The 18,313-nt window shown below is 34.5% G+C and overlaps 2 protein-coding genes and 1 long non-coding RNA gene across 6 annotated transcripts in view; 1 reads left to right on the top strand and 2 right to left on the bottom strand.

Annotated features, from left to right (window-relative positions):
- The window catches only part of LOC149490773 (uncharacterized), an 819,148-nt gene that overhangs the window by 233,210 nt on the left and 567,625 nt on the right, over positions 1 to 18,313 (bottom strand). The window lies entirely within an intron of this gene.
- Positions 7,256 to 18,313, top strand: part of LOC149490796 (pseudouridylate synthase RPUSD2-like) — a 376,734-nt gene continuing 365,676 nt past the window's right edge. Inside the window, exon 1 of one of the 4 annotated variants that reach the window (XM_089709028.1) lies at positions 7,256 to 7,547. In XM_089709028.1, the coding sequence (XP_089565154.1) occupies positions 7,284 to 7,547 (264 nt within the window). In that variant the 5' untranslated portion in view covers positions 7,256 to 7,283. The remainder of the gene's footprint in view (positions 7,548 to 18,313) is intronic. The other 3 variants (XM_089709022.1, XM_089708998.1, XM_089708988.1) reach the window with 3 other exon arrangements.
- Positions 13,316 to 16,973, bottom strand: LOC149490797 (uncharacterized). Its single transcript, XM_089709196.1, has 3 exons — positions 16,102 to 16,973; positions 15,580 to 15,795; positions 13,316 to 15,491 (listed from the first exon to the last, which is right to left on the bottom strand). Exons 1-3 carry the CDS (start codon positions 16,237 to 16,239, stop codon positions 13,533 to 13,535), a joined length of 2,313 nt encoding a protein of 770 aa, XP_089565322.1. The 5' UTR covers positions 16,240 to 16,973; the 3' UTR covers positions 13,316 to 13,532.

Consider the following 18,313-nt stretch of genomic DNA (forward strand, 5'->3'; position numbering starts at 1 on the left):
AACAATTACCTACACTGAATGTTTTGCTTTTTAGGTCAACCCCTAGGCAAACAACTATTATAAAGGTTCGTAGATATAAATAAATAGATTTTTTTTTATTTTAAATGACTTTTCAATATAGGTACTGATAGGAAATGGTCCTCCATGCAATGCATAATCTCTTGGTTATTAATTTTAAACTACACTAATAACATAAGCTGAAAGTTTTTATTTACTCCATCTGCAATTATATTTATTCCTGGAACTACCTATTAGAATTTATTGTTTCAATATAGACCACAACGTTCTGGACCGATTTTTCTATAAGAACAAAAATTATATATCTCCCTGATAAACACATTAATAAAATTATTATTCGTTGTTACTAAAGGTGAGCGTATTCCTACAGAAAACTGAATATTACTAGTATTACCTAGGTAGTAGGTAATTATTTAGTAATCTGTATAATTTCAATTCAATGGTAGTGGATAACATAAAAGTTAAAGATACGATAAAAATAGAACACAATCAACGAACAAAGTCGGGTTTATAGTAGTATTAAAACAGTTGGCAAAATATTCAAAAAGATTACCTCCATGTAAGTCCCTGAATAATACGCTCGTAAATATTCGAAACAATCCACGAAACGATTTTGCGAAGATTAAATTTCATATATAAGAATGTATGTAAGCATTTTTAGCATTCCCCATGGTGGCTAGGATTATTTTCTGGTTTTACCTGTGAATGTATTAATATTTTATAACTTTTCTTTCACTTTTTAGTTAAATGCAGTGCTTAATATACAATGTTTTAGTTTAGAAAGATTTAACTAAAATAGTTCTTTAACTCTTGTACCAAGAAAAAACGACTGGAAAAAAATAATTTTATGTACAAAGTTGCAGACATCAAACATATTTTATTGAGTCGAAAAAAGTTTTATAACGATATTTTTTTTTTATTTCAAACTAATTCAAACTAAATAACCTGAAAAGAAAAAAGGCATTGAAAGCAACAGACAGACAACGTTGCATTCTTCCAACTGTGTCCATCACTACAATAAATCCAATGAAAAAACCGTGGACAACGTATGCCAAAAAACATACGGCCATAGACAAGCGGAACAAACGGACGGACAATTTTCCTTATGGTTTTAATTAAGCCGCGTCAGGCACTAACCTGCCGCCATTTTTGCAGTCCCGCACCACTCGTGCAGATTGATTAAAAGTCTATGGCCCATGCTTTATATCGCATCTCCACTGCTACGTACGACACGATAAATTGCTCATAGACTTCGCAATACCGCACAAAAATTACATTGGACATTATCCAAAACAAGTAAAATACCTTCTACAGCTATTATCAATAGACAGAAAGGTGATAACTACAATTGTACTTAGAAATAGTTTATGATCTAAAGCATTTTCATTTGCATGCAGCATTTAAGTAGTAAAATGGCCTATAGATAAACGGTAGAAAAAAAATAACAACATGAAGAAATTAAATTTAACACATTATATCGGTATTAAGTAAAATTCGTTTGTTATTACAACAATGTAAGTATTTCCAATAAAGATCTTCCGACACTGTAAGGAACGCCACACCTCCGAGCCCGTCGGAGTGGGGAGCGTGAGGTTTTTTCGTTACGGAATTTCTCGATTCGGTCCCCGCGCTCAAGGTCCGCGATAGAAGCTATGCAATAGCTTAAAAATTGTTATGTAACATTACTTTACAGTTGTAAAAAAGCAAATATCTAAGACGCTGAATACTATCCTACATGGAAAATTCATATGAATTTTGCTATAAAATCGTGCCGTATTACAACGGACACAAACCCAACCCTTGTACCGGCCAAGCAGCAACTAATTTATGGGTGAGGTGGGCGCTCGGGCCGATAGTAACGGCGCGGCTAATTCTGGCAGACATGCTGAAAGTTAGCGTGATGTACAGTTAGTTCACTGTTTATAAACAAAATGGATGCTTCGTAGTTTACTTTGTATTTTTGTACGGCTAATGGGAATGGTTGTGGAACTATTTTGCTCAACTAGGATGTTTGGGGTTTAGATATTATTATTGTGACGAAGTTCTATGTTGTTAAAATATTATATTATATCTTATCAGTTACTTAGGTATCTGTATATAGGTAAAGAGGAAATCTACACTAATATTATAAAGAGGAAAACTTTGTTTGTTTGTTTGTTTGATTGATTGTAATGAATAGGCTCATAAACTACTGGACCGATTTTAAAAATTCTTTCACCATTCGAAAGCTACATTATCCACGAGTAACATAGGCTAGGTTTTATCCCGGAAAACCCACGGGAACGGGAACTATGCGGGTTTTTCTTTGAAAACGCGGGCGAAGCCGCAGGCGGAAAGCTAGTAATCTATAATTATGATAAAATTATACTTATTATGACATTTATGAAACTTCAAAGCTTTAGTTGAATTCGCTAAATCCTTGGCTAAATCGGATAATGTGTCTGGTAATGTCAAATACATATTAGGTATAGAGGAAAGGATATCTAGAGCCTAAGTTAAATCTAGATCTAAGTATTCATCATTTATAATTTAGGTGCTAATGAGCCTTGTTTTTTTACGTAACATGTAACATTGAACAAAGCATAATTAAAAAAATTATAAAAGTAAGTATATAGTGTAAGTACCTACTAGATAGTAGATAGTAACAACAATGCCTCATGGCTCATGCGTTTCGTCTAATCAAAGAACAATAACTCAGTACACAACAGCATCTGTAAGATGATGTGACATCAATAACACTGCAGTGTCTCACTAAACAGGATTGTCCATGACGTATGGCGAGGAAAAACCACCGCTAATACAAGTGTCCCGCTATCTTTAGTTACAAAGCATTTCTTGTGATGATGGCCATGAATTCAGCTGATAAATGTCTTCGGAAAATCATAATACATTCGAAATAAATATAATATTAAAACGTTATTGTGTTACAGCTTGGTTACAGCGCTCTATTTAATAATAATAATGTGTTATAGAACTTATAGAGGTTCATTCTCCTTACGTAAAACAACCAGTATTTTATTTTAACAGCCACGTATCTGTTTTTGTCTGTTTAATCGTGTTTACAGCGTATTCGTATAACAATAAAATGGTATCATGCATGATGCAAATCAACTGTATGCTCAATGATCTCAATTCTCAAGTACAAGATAGTTTAAGAATAGTTAGGACATGATTTTCTGTTTGACGTCGCGTTAGAGTATAATAAATAAAATTTCTTCTCCCAATTTTTAAACAATTCTCCATACACTTCAACCTCGCCATTTTAGCGGCCACAACCAAGAACCTAGCGACTATTAAGGTGTCCCATTTGTCACGTCCGCGGATCATTTAGTTGATACTTTACAGATGTCCGCGACGTACGATTATGCGCTCAGACCGCTCACACGTCCAATCTTGAGAGTGGGCAATAACAAACATACATCATACTAATGATCTTGGAAATTGGATGTTTAAGATGTTTATGTACAAAGGGTATCTCTAGATAAAGGTAGGTACCTACTCTATGGAATTTGGCTGTCATATTGCAGTATGGTAAACGGTGTACTTGGTAGCGAAATTTGGTTTAAATTCAACCACAGATAATATAATGCTATATTAGTAACTCAGTGTTATAGAAAACATAATCTATACTAATATTATAAAGCTGAAGAGTTTGTTTGACCACGCTAATCTCTGGAACTACTATTCCGATATGAAAAATTCTTTCGGTGTTAGATAGCCCATTCATCGAGGAAGGCTATAGGCTATATTATATCATCACGCTTAGACCAACAGGAACGGAGCCACGAAGGTAAAGCCGCGAGGCACAGCTAGTATTATAATATACACACTACACAGTATACCCCCGAACAATTTGATGCAGTGTATTTTCTAAAGGTAAGTACCTACCTATTTACTTTCTATGTACAATTGACATTGTACAAGAAAGTATATACATTATCTATCATATTTATCTATTTTGTACCTATCCAAGTTTTTAAGAAACTTCTTCATAAGTCTGGAAAACAATCGTTATTGTATAAATCTCACAAGATACTAAGGCCCGATTCAGTGCGACGCGGACCGTCCGCACGCGGACTAGGTTTTGCGTCCGTCGCGGATGATTTTGTCGTTCAGTACGATGCGGATCGGGATCGACTGTAACCCTCTCGGTTTGCACATTTGACGCAGCCGCCATGACAACGACAGTACTTTACATCCGCTCCGCGTGACTGTTGTCCGCCGAGCACTGAACAAATACATTAGAACCAGGCACCGTCCGCCCGCGGACATCCGCGGCGCGGAGGAGCGGCGCGGAGCGATTTCGACCGCGCGCGGATAGCTCTCCGCGACGCGGACAGCTCCGCGTCGCTCTGAACACGCTGTGGTTTCATACATTTTACCGTCCGTCGCGGACGTCCGCGTAGGTCATCCGCGTCGCACTGAACAGGCCCTAAGATACCTAGGGAATGTAAAGTATTGCTTTATGAATTTTCATCGAACAATTTAAGTAGGTACATAAAGCTGCTATATTTATTTTACCCATAAAAATGCAAGAATACAAAAAAAAACAAATCTTCGCAAAACATATTATATATTCAGTGTAGATGTAGATACTCTAACAAAAACAAAAAGTGCAAACTTACGATTGAGACGCCATCCTGCTGAAAGTGCTACGTCACAGCCGTGATGGAATCTGACTGGGAAAGAGCAGCTGGCGATTGATGACGTAGCATGTTGCAACTTTAGCTTTTTGCGAATAAACATAATTATTTCCTTAGAACAATTTTGCTTTTCAATATCTATAAGGATCTGTAATTTCGTTGATGACGCCTCATCTACAAATTAATATTACCTAAAACATCATGTTAGGTACTTAACTATTTACTATGATACGTTTTTAAAAAACTTCTTCTCTACAAACAAGAACAGAAAAATTTAAATAGGTACTTCTTAGTTGTTATTATTGCTGGCTCAGTTGTAATTTCCCACGGAATAAATAATTTCCAAGTAGTTATACTTTTGCGAACAAAAATACAGGAAACAACGATATAATATTATGTATAGGTAATACTAACTGCGCTCCGCGGTTTCACCCGCATGGCTCCGCTCCTGTTGGTCTTAGCGTGATGATATTATATTATAATGAATTCCTCGATGTCCGATGATGAGCGATGGGCTTAGATCTAACACCGAAAGTTTTCAAATCGGACGAGTAGTTACTGAGATTAGCGCGTTCAAACAAACAAACTCTTCAGCTTTATAATATTAAGTATACCTAGATTTAACTAATACTTTAGTTAGATAATATTATACATAAAGCATTTCACTTTGTCATATAATATAATTCAGGAATAAAGTACTTACAGTTTGAATGTTGTACCTACCAATTAAAAACGAAAATCAGATAAAAAAATACCAAAATACAACCAAAATTATCTAGACATTAAAAAACATAGCATAAGATTAAGATTATACTATAAATTAAAAACATATTTCATATTAATAGATAATAGATAAATCTAGAAGGTAGGCAAATATAATATTATATTTGCCTACCTTCACAACTAAACCAAATACCTACAGGTTTTTGAATTTGACAGTTAACGGTGCAGTATATTACTTTACTTGTTTATGCATTAAAAATAGTAAAAAAGAATCTGGGCAATTGTATCTTCAACATACTTACTGTAACCTCAAAATTATATACCACGAAACTAGAAAATTCAACACGAACACTTTCCTTATTGTAAAATTCCACGGCTATCCTCACGCGGCACGCCATCTATGTTTTTTTTGCTTAAGCTAATTAAAATATATATAATATGAACTTTATAATTAATGTGAGTTGTCTATAATAAATTAATTCAATTTCTTCCTTTGGTATATATTGTATATTATTATTTACTTGAATTTATTAACACTCAAAAACAATAAATTTCTTGGAAGACTGGTTCTATTAGACGATTCATGATCTAAAACATTTTTTAAATTAATCTCGAATGCCGGTATTTTTTTTTCTCTTCAAAGGCCAGTTCGCTCGCCAGTTCGTTATTTCGATTGTTTTTAAATTGCATTAGTATGAGGGGCTTTGGAAATTAAACATAGGTACCTATAATAAACATCTTTAAAAAAAGATTAGACTTACTTATACATCATTCTTATAATAACGACGGTTTTGTGATGTGCAAAATAAGCGTTCCAATGTAAAAGATACCTTTCACATTCAAATGACTGTTTATAAAGCGGGTTGATTTTTTCCTAACCCCGTTTTACATGTAAATAAATTCACTCGATGGGGTTAGCTGTCTACAAGCAATTCTTTCAATGTTTTGAATGTAAACCTATGATGTTTTCATGAATGCCAACCTTTTTGTTGATTGTGTTTTGAAATTTAGATATTCGAGATCAAACAACTTTAAATGAAATACCTATGTATAAATATGGCTACTGGATACTCTACTGAAGTAGATTTTGTGTTTTATAACAGGCAGTTAAAACGAACACCTAAATAATATTTCAATGTGTTAAAATCTTTTTTAAATAATAATAATTATTTACAAAACTCAACAAAAAAAAATACTGAGCGTTTTTTCTCTAATGGCAACTCAAAAAAACACAATAATAAAAATACAAGTGATCACAGTCAGTTACAGTAATAACAGAATGTTTGTGTTTTATGAATTTTCGTTAAAACATAAATCTTTTGTCACAAAAATCTATTATGATATGTTATTTATAATACGTAAAATAGCGTAAAATGGACTTTGCATCGATTTGACATTCGGCAATCGAAATTTGAGTTTGACAGATGATATAAACAGTCGCGCGCTAGTTGATAAACACGAGCGGTAAATAACCTTATTTTACGAAGTTAAAACGTTTTTAAATATTATAAATTAAAATTATAATCCAACATAAAATATTATGTGCATGAGTGTTTAAGAATATATATTACGAAAATAAATTTTATATATTGGCCGCATGCTTGCTTTAATATTTTTATAATTTATTGATAGATTATTATTATGTATCTATTTCAGTATTTATTATAAAAAGATAAAGCAATCTGTAATCAATAATTTTGATTTAAAATAACATTTGAAATTTCAATTCTATTTGTAACTATCCAACTAAAAATTGTTCTAATTTTCTATCTACTTATTGCAAAATATAAATATTGAAGCTGAGGGTTTTATTGACTTATGAATAAATTAAAATATCTTATTTCAAATAGCTACTATTTGAAGAGATTATCAGTCAAATTGAATTTGCAAAGTCTCGTAATGGAGTCATTGAAAATAAAAAGTGAGATAAAAATGGAGCATGAGCCCGTGAAAAAAATTAAAAAAGAAAGTGAAGAGGCTAAAGTGAGGACTGTTGGTACGATGTGTGGTGCGTGGAGGCCAGAGGAGGAGTATGGTGGACTGATATTTGTGTTCAAGCAGCGGACGGAGGCTTTGAGCCCCGATCCAATAAATCAGTGTGACTTTCCGGAGAACATTGAAGACTTTTGGGAGGCGAGTCTGAGTGACAACGATGATATTAAGGTAAAATAATAATAATTGATTATATTAATAACTAGCAATGCCCTGCGGTTTCACCCGCATAGATAGCGATATCTTTACAGTGAAAAGTCTACTATAGGTCGGACATGAAAATCACCTTTACCCCGTCCCGCACTACGGCCTTTTTTTTTTTTTGTTTTAGTGGGGAAATCTTTCATAGATACCCACGGCCTCCAGGGGAGGGGCCGTGGGTTATGTCGGATTCCTACCGACCAAAACCCCACTGTGTTCCGTCAAGACGCATATTGGTAGAATTCCTCCGTGACCCCCGCACTACGGCCTGCTCGAACAGTATACCTACTATTTTCTGTAGATTGACACTTTTAAATTCGTTATATCTTTTGAATGGAATATCCAATTCTTTTCATTTAAAAAGTATTTTGCTGGTATTGAAACAGTCTATAATAAAACATCATTTAATGGGATAAGGATTAATATATGTGTATGGATAACATGGTTTGATTACTGTCGGCACTTCTATTTACTTTGAAAACGTAAAAAAGTTGTTGTAGTAACATAACTACTGAAGATGGACATATGGTATCGCGGACTTTCTTGTAGATATTGATCCATTCTATAATACTGTAGAACATTTTTTTGTTCTATCTTCAATAGATTCCGCAGCGCACGCGATGACAGAAGTTTTATTGAGGATTTTTTTACACCTTGGGTTACATTATTGCATTTTTGGTAAGGATCTCTAATTTTTTTGAAAATGCAATATAGCCTATGTTGCTCAGTAAAGATGCAGCTTTCTAATGGTGAAAGAATTTTTGAAATCGGTCCAGTAGTTTTTGCGTGAAAACCATACATACATACATACTTACATACATACTTACAAACTTTTCCTCTTTATAATATTAGTATAGATAACAATTCATTTATTTATTGTAACATCATTGGTCCACTTGTTAGTAACAATATTCTTATACCTATGTTAGTAACAAATAACAATACATAATTTTATTCTAGTCAATATGATAGTACTTAATTATGAATTATAGTAATTTTCAGTTGATAAAATATTTATTCATTACCATTAATCAAGAACTTAAAAAATTAAAAAACACAATACTACTAATAATATATTAGAACTTTACAGAAATGTTCTAATATTGGCGAATCTACTTTATCGCACAACACTTTCAAGATGCTGTGCATGTGTGAGCACGGGAAAGCTGTCAGTTTGCGCTTGAGCGAACATATTCAAAGCTAGTAAAGTTTAGTAATTTGATATGTAGTTTGATTGAAAATAGACTTAGCTTGATCATTATAATTCAGTTACATATTGGTTAAAAATGATTGATTTAAATTTGTGAAGTTTTCATGGTAATATAAACGCATGATGTTCTAAATTTAGTGTATTTAAAATTAACTATTATAGACTACACAGAATAATATTATGTAAAACAAAATGACTAGCCTTTTGTTTTTCAATTTATATTTAGAAACAGGAATTGAAATTTAATAAAGCGCCCTCTATGGGAAAAGTGGTATATTACTGAAATAAGCACTGTTTGTGAAAATTTAATACAGCGCCATCTAGTGAAGTTTACGTGAACTAATACAAACAGTAGCACGATGTCAGTTCTTATCAGTATAGAGCTAGTCAGTCAGGTGGCACTGGTAGGTAACGCGGGGACTTTAAACTTTATTTTAATAATTTATATAAGTTCGTATGAGCGTTTTCAAAAAAAAGTGTACCCCTCACTTTCGGCCTGTCCCCTGTGTTTCAAGTCGAATAACAAGTAAAATTTATATGATGGCTAATTATTTTAATGCTTGAAAAATATTAAATACATCATAATTTGATAAATGCAAACAATTAATTCACGGAAACATTGCGTACTATTTTTTAAATAATCATTTTTAAAACTAAAGTGTCAGTTTTTGGCGTGTCCCCATCCAAGTTCTTCGATGTAGAGAAGCGATTCTAAAAAGTTTTATACCAAGGTACCATAAGTTTTAGTGTCGTCTAAAAGTACATTTATTTGCGAATCGTCGCATGTAGTTCATAATTAAGGCCTTATAATCGTTTAAAAGCAATTTGATTTCCAAAAATATCTTAAAAAGTGGTACCGACCGGACATGTCGGGTTTATCACGGCTAATAATGCCACTTACAAATTTTAGATTACTATTTGAATTTTATAAATGGCAAAATTATCGTTTACTTTCACCGTCCGCCAATTTAAAAAAGCTTATTTTCAAATACAGTTCGAGTAAAACCGACGTGTTTTGTGAGTGCAACGGCCGTTGCAATTTCTACTGTCTGGTTTGAGACATATTATTACTTGATACAGGTAAGTAAACATCGTTTAAATACTTTCAGAAGATGAGCAATATATTCATTAACCGTTATTTACATTTGATAATCAGTGTAGGCACATTTTTTCGTCAGAATATAATTTTGACTAAAAACTGAAAAGAAAACGTCACGTCAGTTTTGCAACATTTTGCTTCGTGACCTATAGGCTGACAAGAAAAGTCGCAAAACTGCAGCATAAAGCCAAGTCTAGATTGTCATTGTAATATTCTTCATAATTTTTATAATTTTTTCATATTTTTAGGTTTCACTAATCTCGGGACCAAAAAGGACATGTATAATTTGCAAAAAATGGTATTGCAATGAATGCGTTGGTCAGCAGGTATACCCTGAATACATAATATGTGATACATGTATGGAAAGTTAAAAGGTGTAGGTAGTGTAACTCTGAGTTTTACCCTAAAATTGATACTGTGTCAAACTGTGTGTTGGTGTATTTTTTTTATGAGACTAAAAATATAAAATTTTTGTAAACGTATTCTCGGTTTTATTTTAACCATGTTAATTGGATTCAATATAAACCTAGCCTTATAAAAAATGGTCTATCGGTTTTGCGACAGTCCCCCGTTTTGCGACAAGAAAAATTTTAGTTTTTACATTTTTTTATTATAAGGGACACAAATAATTTGATTTCAATATTGAAAATGGTTTAACTGTTCCGAAATAAAATAATCACTTTGCCGATTTTAATCGAAATGTATTAAGTATCGTAAAAGTAACGGCTACTTTGGCATCAGCTGTGGCAAAACAGAACTTAAAGCTAGTTTAATAGGAATTTTAATTATTTGTCGACTTCAATTTTCTATTTTTTAAATAATGTATGTTATAATCTTCGTAACACAATCAAAATATTTTGCGTCTTTCTTCGTAGTTAATAGTTATATGAGCATTGATGACTGTCGCAAAACTGACACTTTTTTTCACAGTCCCAATTTATTTTGATGATTTCTCGTAAAACAAATTAATCTGCAAGCAATTAAATATAATTTCACTTACTATGATGTATATTTAAAATTTCTAAATCAAAATTTTATTAAAAATGCAACATTTAAAATTTATCCATAAATTCAGCCATGGTACACTTTTTTTTGAAAACGCTCGTATACTATGTATGTAGTATGTATTTACTTTGATAAGTAATAAGTTAGTCATGTTTGCATAAGGTTTATTTAATTTTTAGCATAGATATGTAGCAAATAACCTGGTGGTGAAGGCGTTTATAACTATTATCACTACATAGTATAAAACAAAGTCGCTTTCCCTGTCCCTATGTCCCTATGTCCCTTTGTACGCTTAAATCTTTGAAACTACGCAACGGATTTTGATGCGGTTTTTTTAATAGATAGAGTGATTCAAGAGGAAGGTTTATATGTATAATAAGATCCATTAAGTAGTGGAGAAGTACTGTTATTTTTGAGGTTTCTAATGTGATGTCGTAAAAAATTACATTTATTCCGCTTACATTGCAAACGCAGGCTGAACCCTACGAGTTTTATCAAAATAATGTACCTACTAAGTATTATACACATTGAAAAGGTCTACAGAAAAGTCCGCGATGGTATATGTCTATCTCTTATGGATAACCCACAATAACTTTTTTTTGTCATTTACTTTTTACGACAAATAATGGCTAATTTTCGAAGCGATTTTAACCAATACAGCATTAATCCTTAACCAATTAAATACCATGGATACATTGTTCATTTAATATAGATCTATATGGCCCTTTACACCGTATGATTTAAGTGAATATTTTCGAAGATATTACAGATTTAAAAATTGCAGGACGTAGCGTTTGCGGCCGCCCGGCTATGTATTTTATACCCGTGCGATGCCGGAGGCCGGAGCGGGCCGCTATATTTTTATACCTATACAACGTTCACAATTTTTCTGTAGTGTATTTAGTATCAGCATTGCACCCGTGCGAAGCCGGGGCGGGTCGCTAGTATTTCTATAAAAAAGGCCATAAGTAGGTTTTTTGGGACAGATTTCAGTAGCGAGCCGTTTTCAGTGGCCAGCCTCGAGTCCGCTTATGAATAATATTATGTAGGTAAAAGGAGAATGCCCATGAAAGTATGGACCACGGTATAGTGTTGCGTCAATGCCAGAGTGGTTTTGGAGGGTTCTTCGATATTCAAAAGATTTTTATCAATTGATTTTTTTGGGATAAAAACAGGGGTTTTCAAGATTTTGAGAAAAATGTGAAATAACCTCAAAACTTAAATAACCCCGATTTAGTTAGGTTTATGTGTGATTAAGGTAGTATTTTATCGTCCGAAGGTTATTTTTTCTTAACATATTTAACCTATGCGTAGAGCTTATGCTTTCAGACAAAGTAGGTAGGCACCAGAAATCTTCCTGAGATGGATTTCAAGAAAACCTAAATATAGATTAATAAAATGCCAATAGAGCTCATATAGATTGTTTTATTCGGTTTACATAATGGGAGTAGCTTCAAGTAGACATATATTACAAAAAAATAGATCTAGTGGTAGACCAATTTAACGTAAAGGGTACCATTCACAGGCGCACCAATCCGTCACTAATTTAATAATTCCATGAAGGTTTCGTATTTCATTCTTAGGCGCGGGACATATACAAGCGGCGCGGCGCGCCGCGGGCGCGCCGCGGGCGCGCTGCCGGCGTGCATCGGGTGCGCTATTGGCATTTTGTATGAAATAATTTTGGAAAGGCGCAACCTTGGCGCAACCTTGGCACAACCGTGGCGTGCCGTTTCGACGCCTGTCCAAAATTCTTTCATACAAAATGTATAAGAAGGACGTGGTGCAAAACAGATTCAAGAGGTGCGCTTATGGCACGCCCGCGCCCGCGCCGCTTGTGTTTGACCCGCGCCTTAGGTAATTAACAAAATCAGGTGGTTCACAGGACTGAATGCATTGCAGCAATTTCATATGTGTATACTTATTTTTGTTGTTGTTTCAGCCATTCCTTTGCCCACACGCGCTTTTTATTTTTGTTCTGCGTAAAAAGTATTGCACCACTACTAGAGCCACTTTTTTGCGTTTTGAAAGCATCGATACCTTGGTAGGGTAGATACGTGCAAGGCTCACCAATGTTCACAGTCGACTGGACTACAACTCGGCGCTCGTGTAGTGTGTGGGCGATGACGGATTTGTCCACGGATTGGTACAGCTCGGGGCTCGGCTCGCGGTGCGTGTAGTGAATGCCGGACTAAGGGTGCACTCACACACATCAGTCACCGTCACGGCACGTCACCGGACAGGATTAAAAAAAAATATGTATCAATAGTTCTAGTATGACTCTGTTCCCACACGACAGTCGCCGGCACGAAATCTATCAGTGACGTCACCGGTCAGGCACGTCAAATAATCTTTCCATACATGTATCATACTTTTATCCCCACTCACCCGGTGCCGTCACGTCTCAGTTCAGTCAGCGTCGTGCTACCGTCAATAATTGCTACATGTTCTCTAGCGTGACACACGTCTAATCACTGACTAACCTGATGTATGTGTTCAATGATTCAGTCAAACCGGCGACGTGACTGACGGACAACATGACGGTGACTGGTGTTTGTGGATACGTACACAAACCGTCACCGATCAGTCATCGGTGACTTGACGGTGACTGATGTGTGTGAGTGCACCCTTAAGGCAAACATCATTCGTCATTTTCATTAAAAAAATCCTCTAAATATGGAGCCGGAGCAGTTACATCATTATAACGAGCCCAGCTTAGGTACCAAACCACTGTCATTACGTGTGCACAACATCCTACTGTTCGCCTACCTACGCGACAGCTGCAACAATATCCTGTTATCGCTTGTAGAGTATTTCTTACAGCATCATCTCTACTTATTAATAAATAAGTGTAATACTTACGACTATTTACATGTCTGGACTTAATCCTAGCTCTTAATAAATAGTTATTCAGACCTAACACCAGAGGAACATCATCATCAATTTCATTATTTACCTGAACCCAATAAATGCCAGATTGACGAACATGCTCTCCAAAGTATGACCTAGCTTGTTTCAGTTGATATGTGCCTAAAGCAAGCCGTTTAAGATCAGTAATTGTAAGTTGTGGAAATGTAGTTAAATGAGGATGTTCGCTATCAATCTGTTGAAAGCTCGCGCTCCTTCTATTGACATTTTCACTTTCCACGTACACTGCCAAATGATTTTCAAGTGAAAGTCTATTTTTAGCAATACTCACATATTCAAAGGCCTCTGGTGGGTCATTTACGGTAACATGAAACTTATTTAACAAGGCACAAGCAATTCTAAAATCATCTTTGAGGTGCATAGCAGCTCTATTATTGAAAACGTCCCGAAAAAGTCTATAATCCCTTTTCACACGACCATTAACTACTTCTACAACCCAACGACACATAGTTACTAAACGAGACCGATTTGCTTGCAGGGTTGTTAATTGGTGTTCATTATCAAGGAGAGACTCAGGCATATAGACGACAAAACCATGGTCTTGAAGTTCACTCACAACATCTCGAAATCCTCTATCAAGAATAAAAATATCGCCCCTTCTGAAAAATTGACCAAAACCAGATTCCTCGTTATTTAAGTTTAAACTAGTGATTGTAGCATCGTTAGTAGTGGCCTTGTAAGGACCAAGACATTCCACAATATGACCATCGCAGCATACAATCAAGAATGGTTTTACTAAGTTATCTAGTTTTTGTAAACTAAATGTTTGTTTTTGGTATAAATAATTGGAACTACTTTGCACAAAAATATAGGTAGCATCACAAATAACAATTGCAGGTTTAACTTCTGCAGGTAAATGGGGATTACCAAAAAATCCTTCTGGAATAATCCTATTCCGAGAAGCAACATCTTGTATAGTCATATGATTAAATCCTAAGTACAATGGGACAAAATCATTAATAAAGCAATTTCTAGCTTTAGTAATCAAACGTTCCAATGTAGCTCTAGGTTTATTGAATAGAGTGGCTAATCTGTTGTTGCTGTCACCTGTTCTTAATTTAACTAAATAAATGCACAATGCTATGGTAGCGTTTGGTACTTGTTCTGCTAGATTGGGTATACAATTTAGTAATTCATGAAACTGTTCAAGATTCATACCAAGCCAATAATGGCATAAGTGAGGAGGCATCAATGTAATATTTGAAAAATCAAATCTATAGTTGGCAGCTCGCTGCATCATAGTCATAATATTATCAAATTGTCTACCAGTAAAATCTCTCAATTGAGAAGTTAACTGGTCCCAAGAACCATGATTTAAATGGTGACGACAAATGCGTGCACCCGATGGTATGTAAAACTTATGATTAAACAATATTAGGTCTTTGATAGTAGATGGTATAAGTAGGCGTTCAGGTTCAAAACAATCAACAAATATACAGTGACTTGGAGTGTTAGCAGCACGTCTATACAATGATGAAATTATTTTTGGTATCACTGGTTGAACAATTTCTGGGGTTGTTGGTGGCAGAGGAGGTGGCACAGGAACAACAGAATCACCACTTAATTCAGTGTCAGCCAGAGTGGGGCGATTTGAGTCATGCCGTTGCTGCCTTTGTACTTCTCTTGTTGCTGACCTCCAACATGCAGCACATACACGATCCATTCTTGAGACCTTAAAGAGTTTAAGAATAATTATAAGATATACTTTCTATTAGATAAAAACTTACTAAGGCACTTTATATAAACTCAAAAATATATACAAGGTGTTGTGGAACAAAACGAATTAAAACATTTCTCTCTTCACGATCATGTCGAACAGGATATGTCCTTGATCGTAGAATGGAATTTCCACAAGGAAGACAGACTCTTCTATGTCCAAAAGCAGGCAACGGTAAAATGCTTCCTTCACTTGTTGTGTTTGCTCGATTTTGAAGTAATTCAAAACATTCATTACAAATGATGTTTTCTGAAGAAACCTGCAAAATATTATTGGAATAAAGTACATTCTGTTTAATAATTTAATACAGTAAATATTATGTTAACACAACAAAGGGTTGGAACTTCTGTTGGATTTCTTTCTAGTAATAATAAAATTCTTATAAACATCACCTGCATTTAAAATTCGTATTAAAGACTCTAAGCTCTAGGGAATAAAGTGGCACTTTAATCCTTAGGGCAATAATGACATTTTATTACGGACTTTAGAAGAAATTAAATGAAAAACCTATTTGAAACAATAAGTAAATATGTACAATTCAAGCAACTAAACAATGTCTGCTCACCTGAGTAGGGGCTATCCATGATCGTAATAAACTGAGCATTGAATTCGACGCTTCTTCCAAGTGATGCCTCGTCATGTTTCTCGGTATCAAGAAAGAACAATTTATGCATCGTTTTCGCTCACTCGAGGTGTTAGCCATTTTCAGGAATAAATAATTTCTAAATAAGAATTAACACAGGCTAAGTAAAGAGTAACACAGGCTGGAAAAAAGTATAAACACCTCTAAAATAAAACGTCCTGTCGTCAGCGTTATTGCGCTAGCCCATTGAGCCCCGAGCGGCCCGATCGGACCACGACACAATAGATTTTCTATTGTGTCTGTGATTCCGGGGGCTGAGTTACTAGCGCAATTACAGTATTGGCACTTTATTGTAAAAACGTCCTGTCGTTGACAAATCAGCAAAGATAAAATGTATTTTGCTTACATTCACACAATTCGATAATAAAACACAATTAAAGTGGAGAGTAAACTCAATCAACACAATGTGATGTGACGTTTGATATGACAGACTCATCTTTTTTTTAATGCGTAAGACAAATGAACGAAACCTTTTTTGCATGGAATCAAGTATTTTACTTCACTATCTATGTTAAAATAACCTACAGTGTATAAACAACACCATAAAGAATGATTTTATGTTAATTGATTTTTTTGTAATTCAATGAAAACAATAATCGATATTAATACACTTAAATATTTACTATGGCAACACTATGTTCAGATGTAAGCGGTAATGGATACTAAATCTATGGTAACGGATCTAAACAATTACATGTCTTATTAGATTTTACAAAACATTCCCTGTTCAAAATATATTTTCCGATGGTAAGAAGGCCTCTAAATTGCCGAGATTTTTTTTAATATTATTTTTATCTTGATGCATGAGAAAAACCTATACCAAAAATGGGCATTCTCCTTTGATTGGCGTCATAGGTAACATCCTCTCTTATCAATAATCATTATTAAATGAAACAATTTTATTCAATAACATTTGTTTGTTCAAATAGGTGATTGTGTTAAACCGTATTATTGTACAAAGTGTATTTACGGCTGCACATAATCAAATAACGTAGGAACGCTAAAAGCCCGCTGTGCCTCCATGGGGCTCTTTGGTCAAAGTAATACAATAGTTATACGTATTGTGTGTTATTTGTGTGGTTTTGTAAGAGTATGTACTGTAGAGAACGGTGTATAATCTACTATATAAAAATAAGTCGGGTTTTCCTTCCTGACTCCAGAACGCACGAACCGATTTCCACGGTTTTTGCATTCGTTGGAAAGGTCTCGGTCTCCGTGATGTTTATAGCAAAGAAAAGGTGTCTCTGGTAGCGAAACGGAGTTCGCCCGGTTTGCTAGTTTGTTAAGTAAATGATTGGACAATAACACAATATAATTTCTTTTGTTTGATTAGATATTTAAAAAAAATCTCATCACAATCGAAACAATAGTTTCGCAAAGAACCCACGACAACAAAACAGGCCGAAAATATCAATCTACCTCTATTATCTATTCATATTAATAAGCGCTGATTGAGCGTAACAAGTAATTTAATCCTCAGAAGGATTCCCAATATTGTCTTCAGTTGCGTTTCCCATGTCAAGGGCTAATGCCTCGCTTAGACCTGATCCCAGCTTATGGCCATTATAAATGGTCGGTTAAATAGCGATTTGATTCACTAAACACGAAATTAATAGGGGATTTTCATTTGTCTTATTGTTGGTTGGACTGACTGTTTAGGTACCTTTCTTTGTAAGGCCGGTTTTCGAGCTCCGTCACGCTGGAACCCGCTTTAAAAAAAACCTTACTTTTTTTCAGCCTATTTTACCTACAAACGATGCTAATAAATGTAGTATAGGTCAATTTTTTGTAGTCTTATTAGTTACTTAGAAAACATCATTGATATCGTTCGCAGTAAAAAATATAAATAATAGCGTGTTGATTAGTTTTGGAATGGGTTCCAAATTGATTGTGTAGTTTATTGTAGTGGCAAGAAAATTCTTTATTTGCGTTGTTTTATCTCAAATTATTGCAAGAAGGTCACAATAACAAGATTTTAAAAAATAAATAACACTTGTTCAAAAACTACAAACGATGCCAATAAATGTAGTATAGGTCAATTTTTTGTAGTCTTATTAGTTACTTAGAAAACATCATTGATATCGTTCGAAGTAAAAAATATAAATAATAGCGTGTTGATTAGTTTTGGAATGGG

The sequence above is a fragment of the Colias philodice genome, chromosome 2 (genome assembly GCF_061535455.1).
Source record: "Colias philodice isolate Cphi_HAF_F1 chromosome 2, ilColPhil1 Martin Lab GWU primary, whole genome shotgun sequence".
Classification (NCBI taxonomy): Eukaryota; Metazoa; Arthropoda; class Insecta; order Lepidoptera; family Pieridae; genus Colias; species Colias philodice.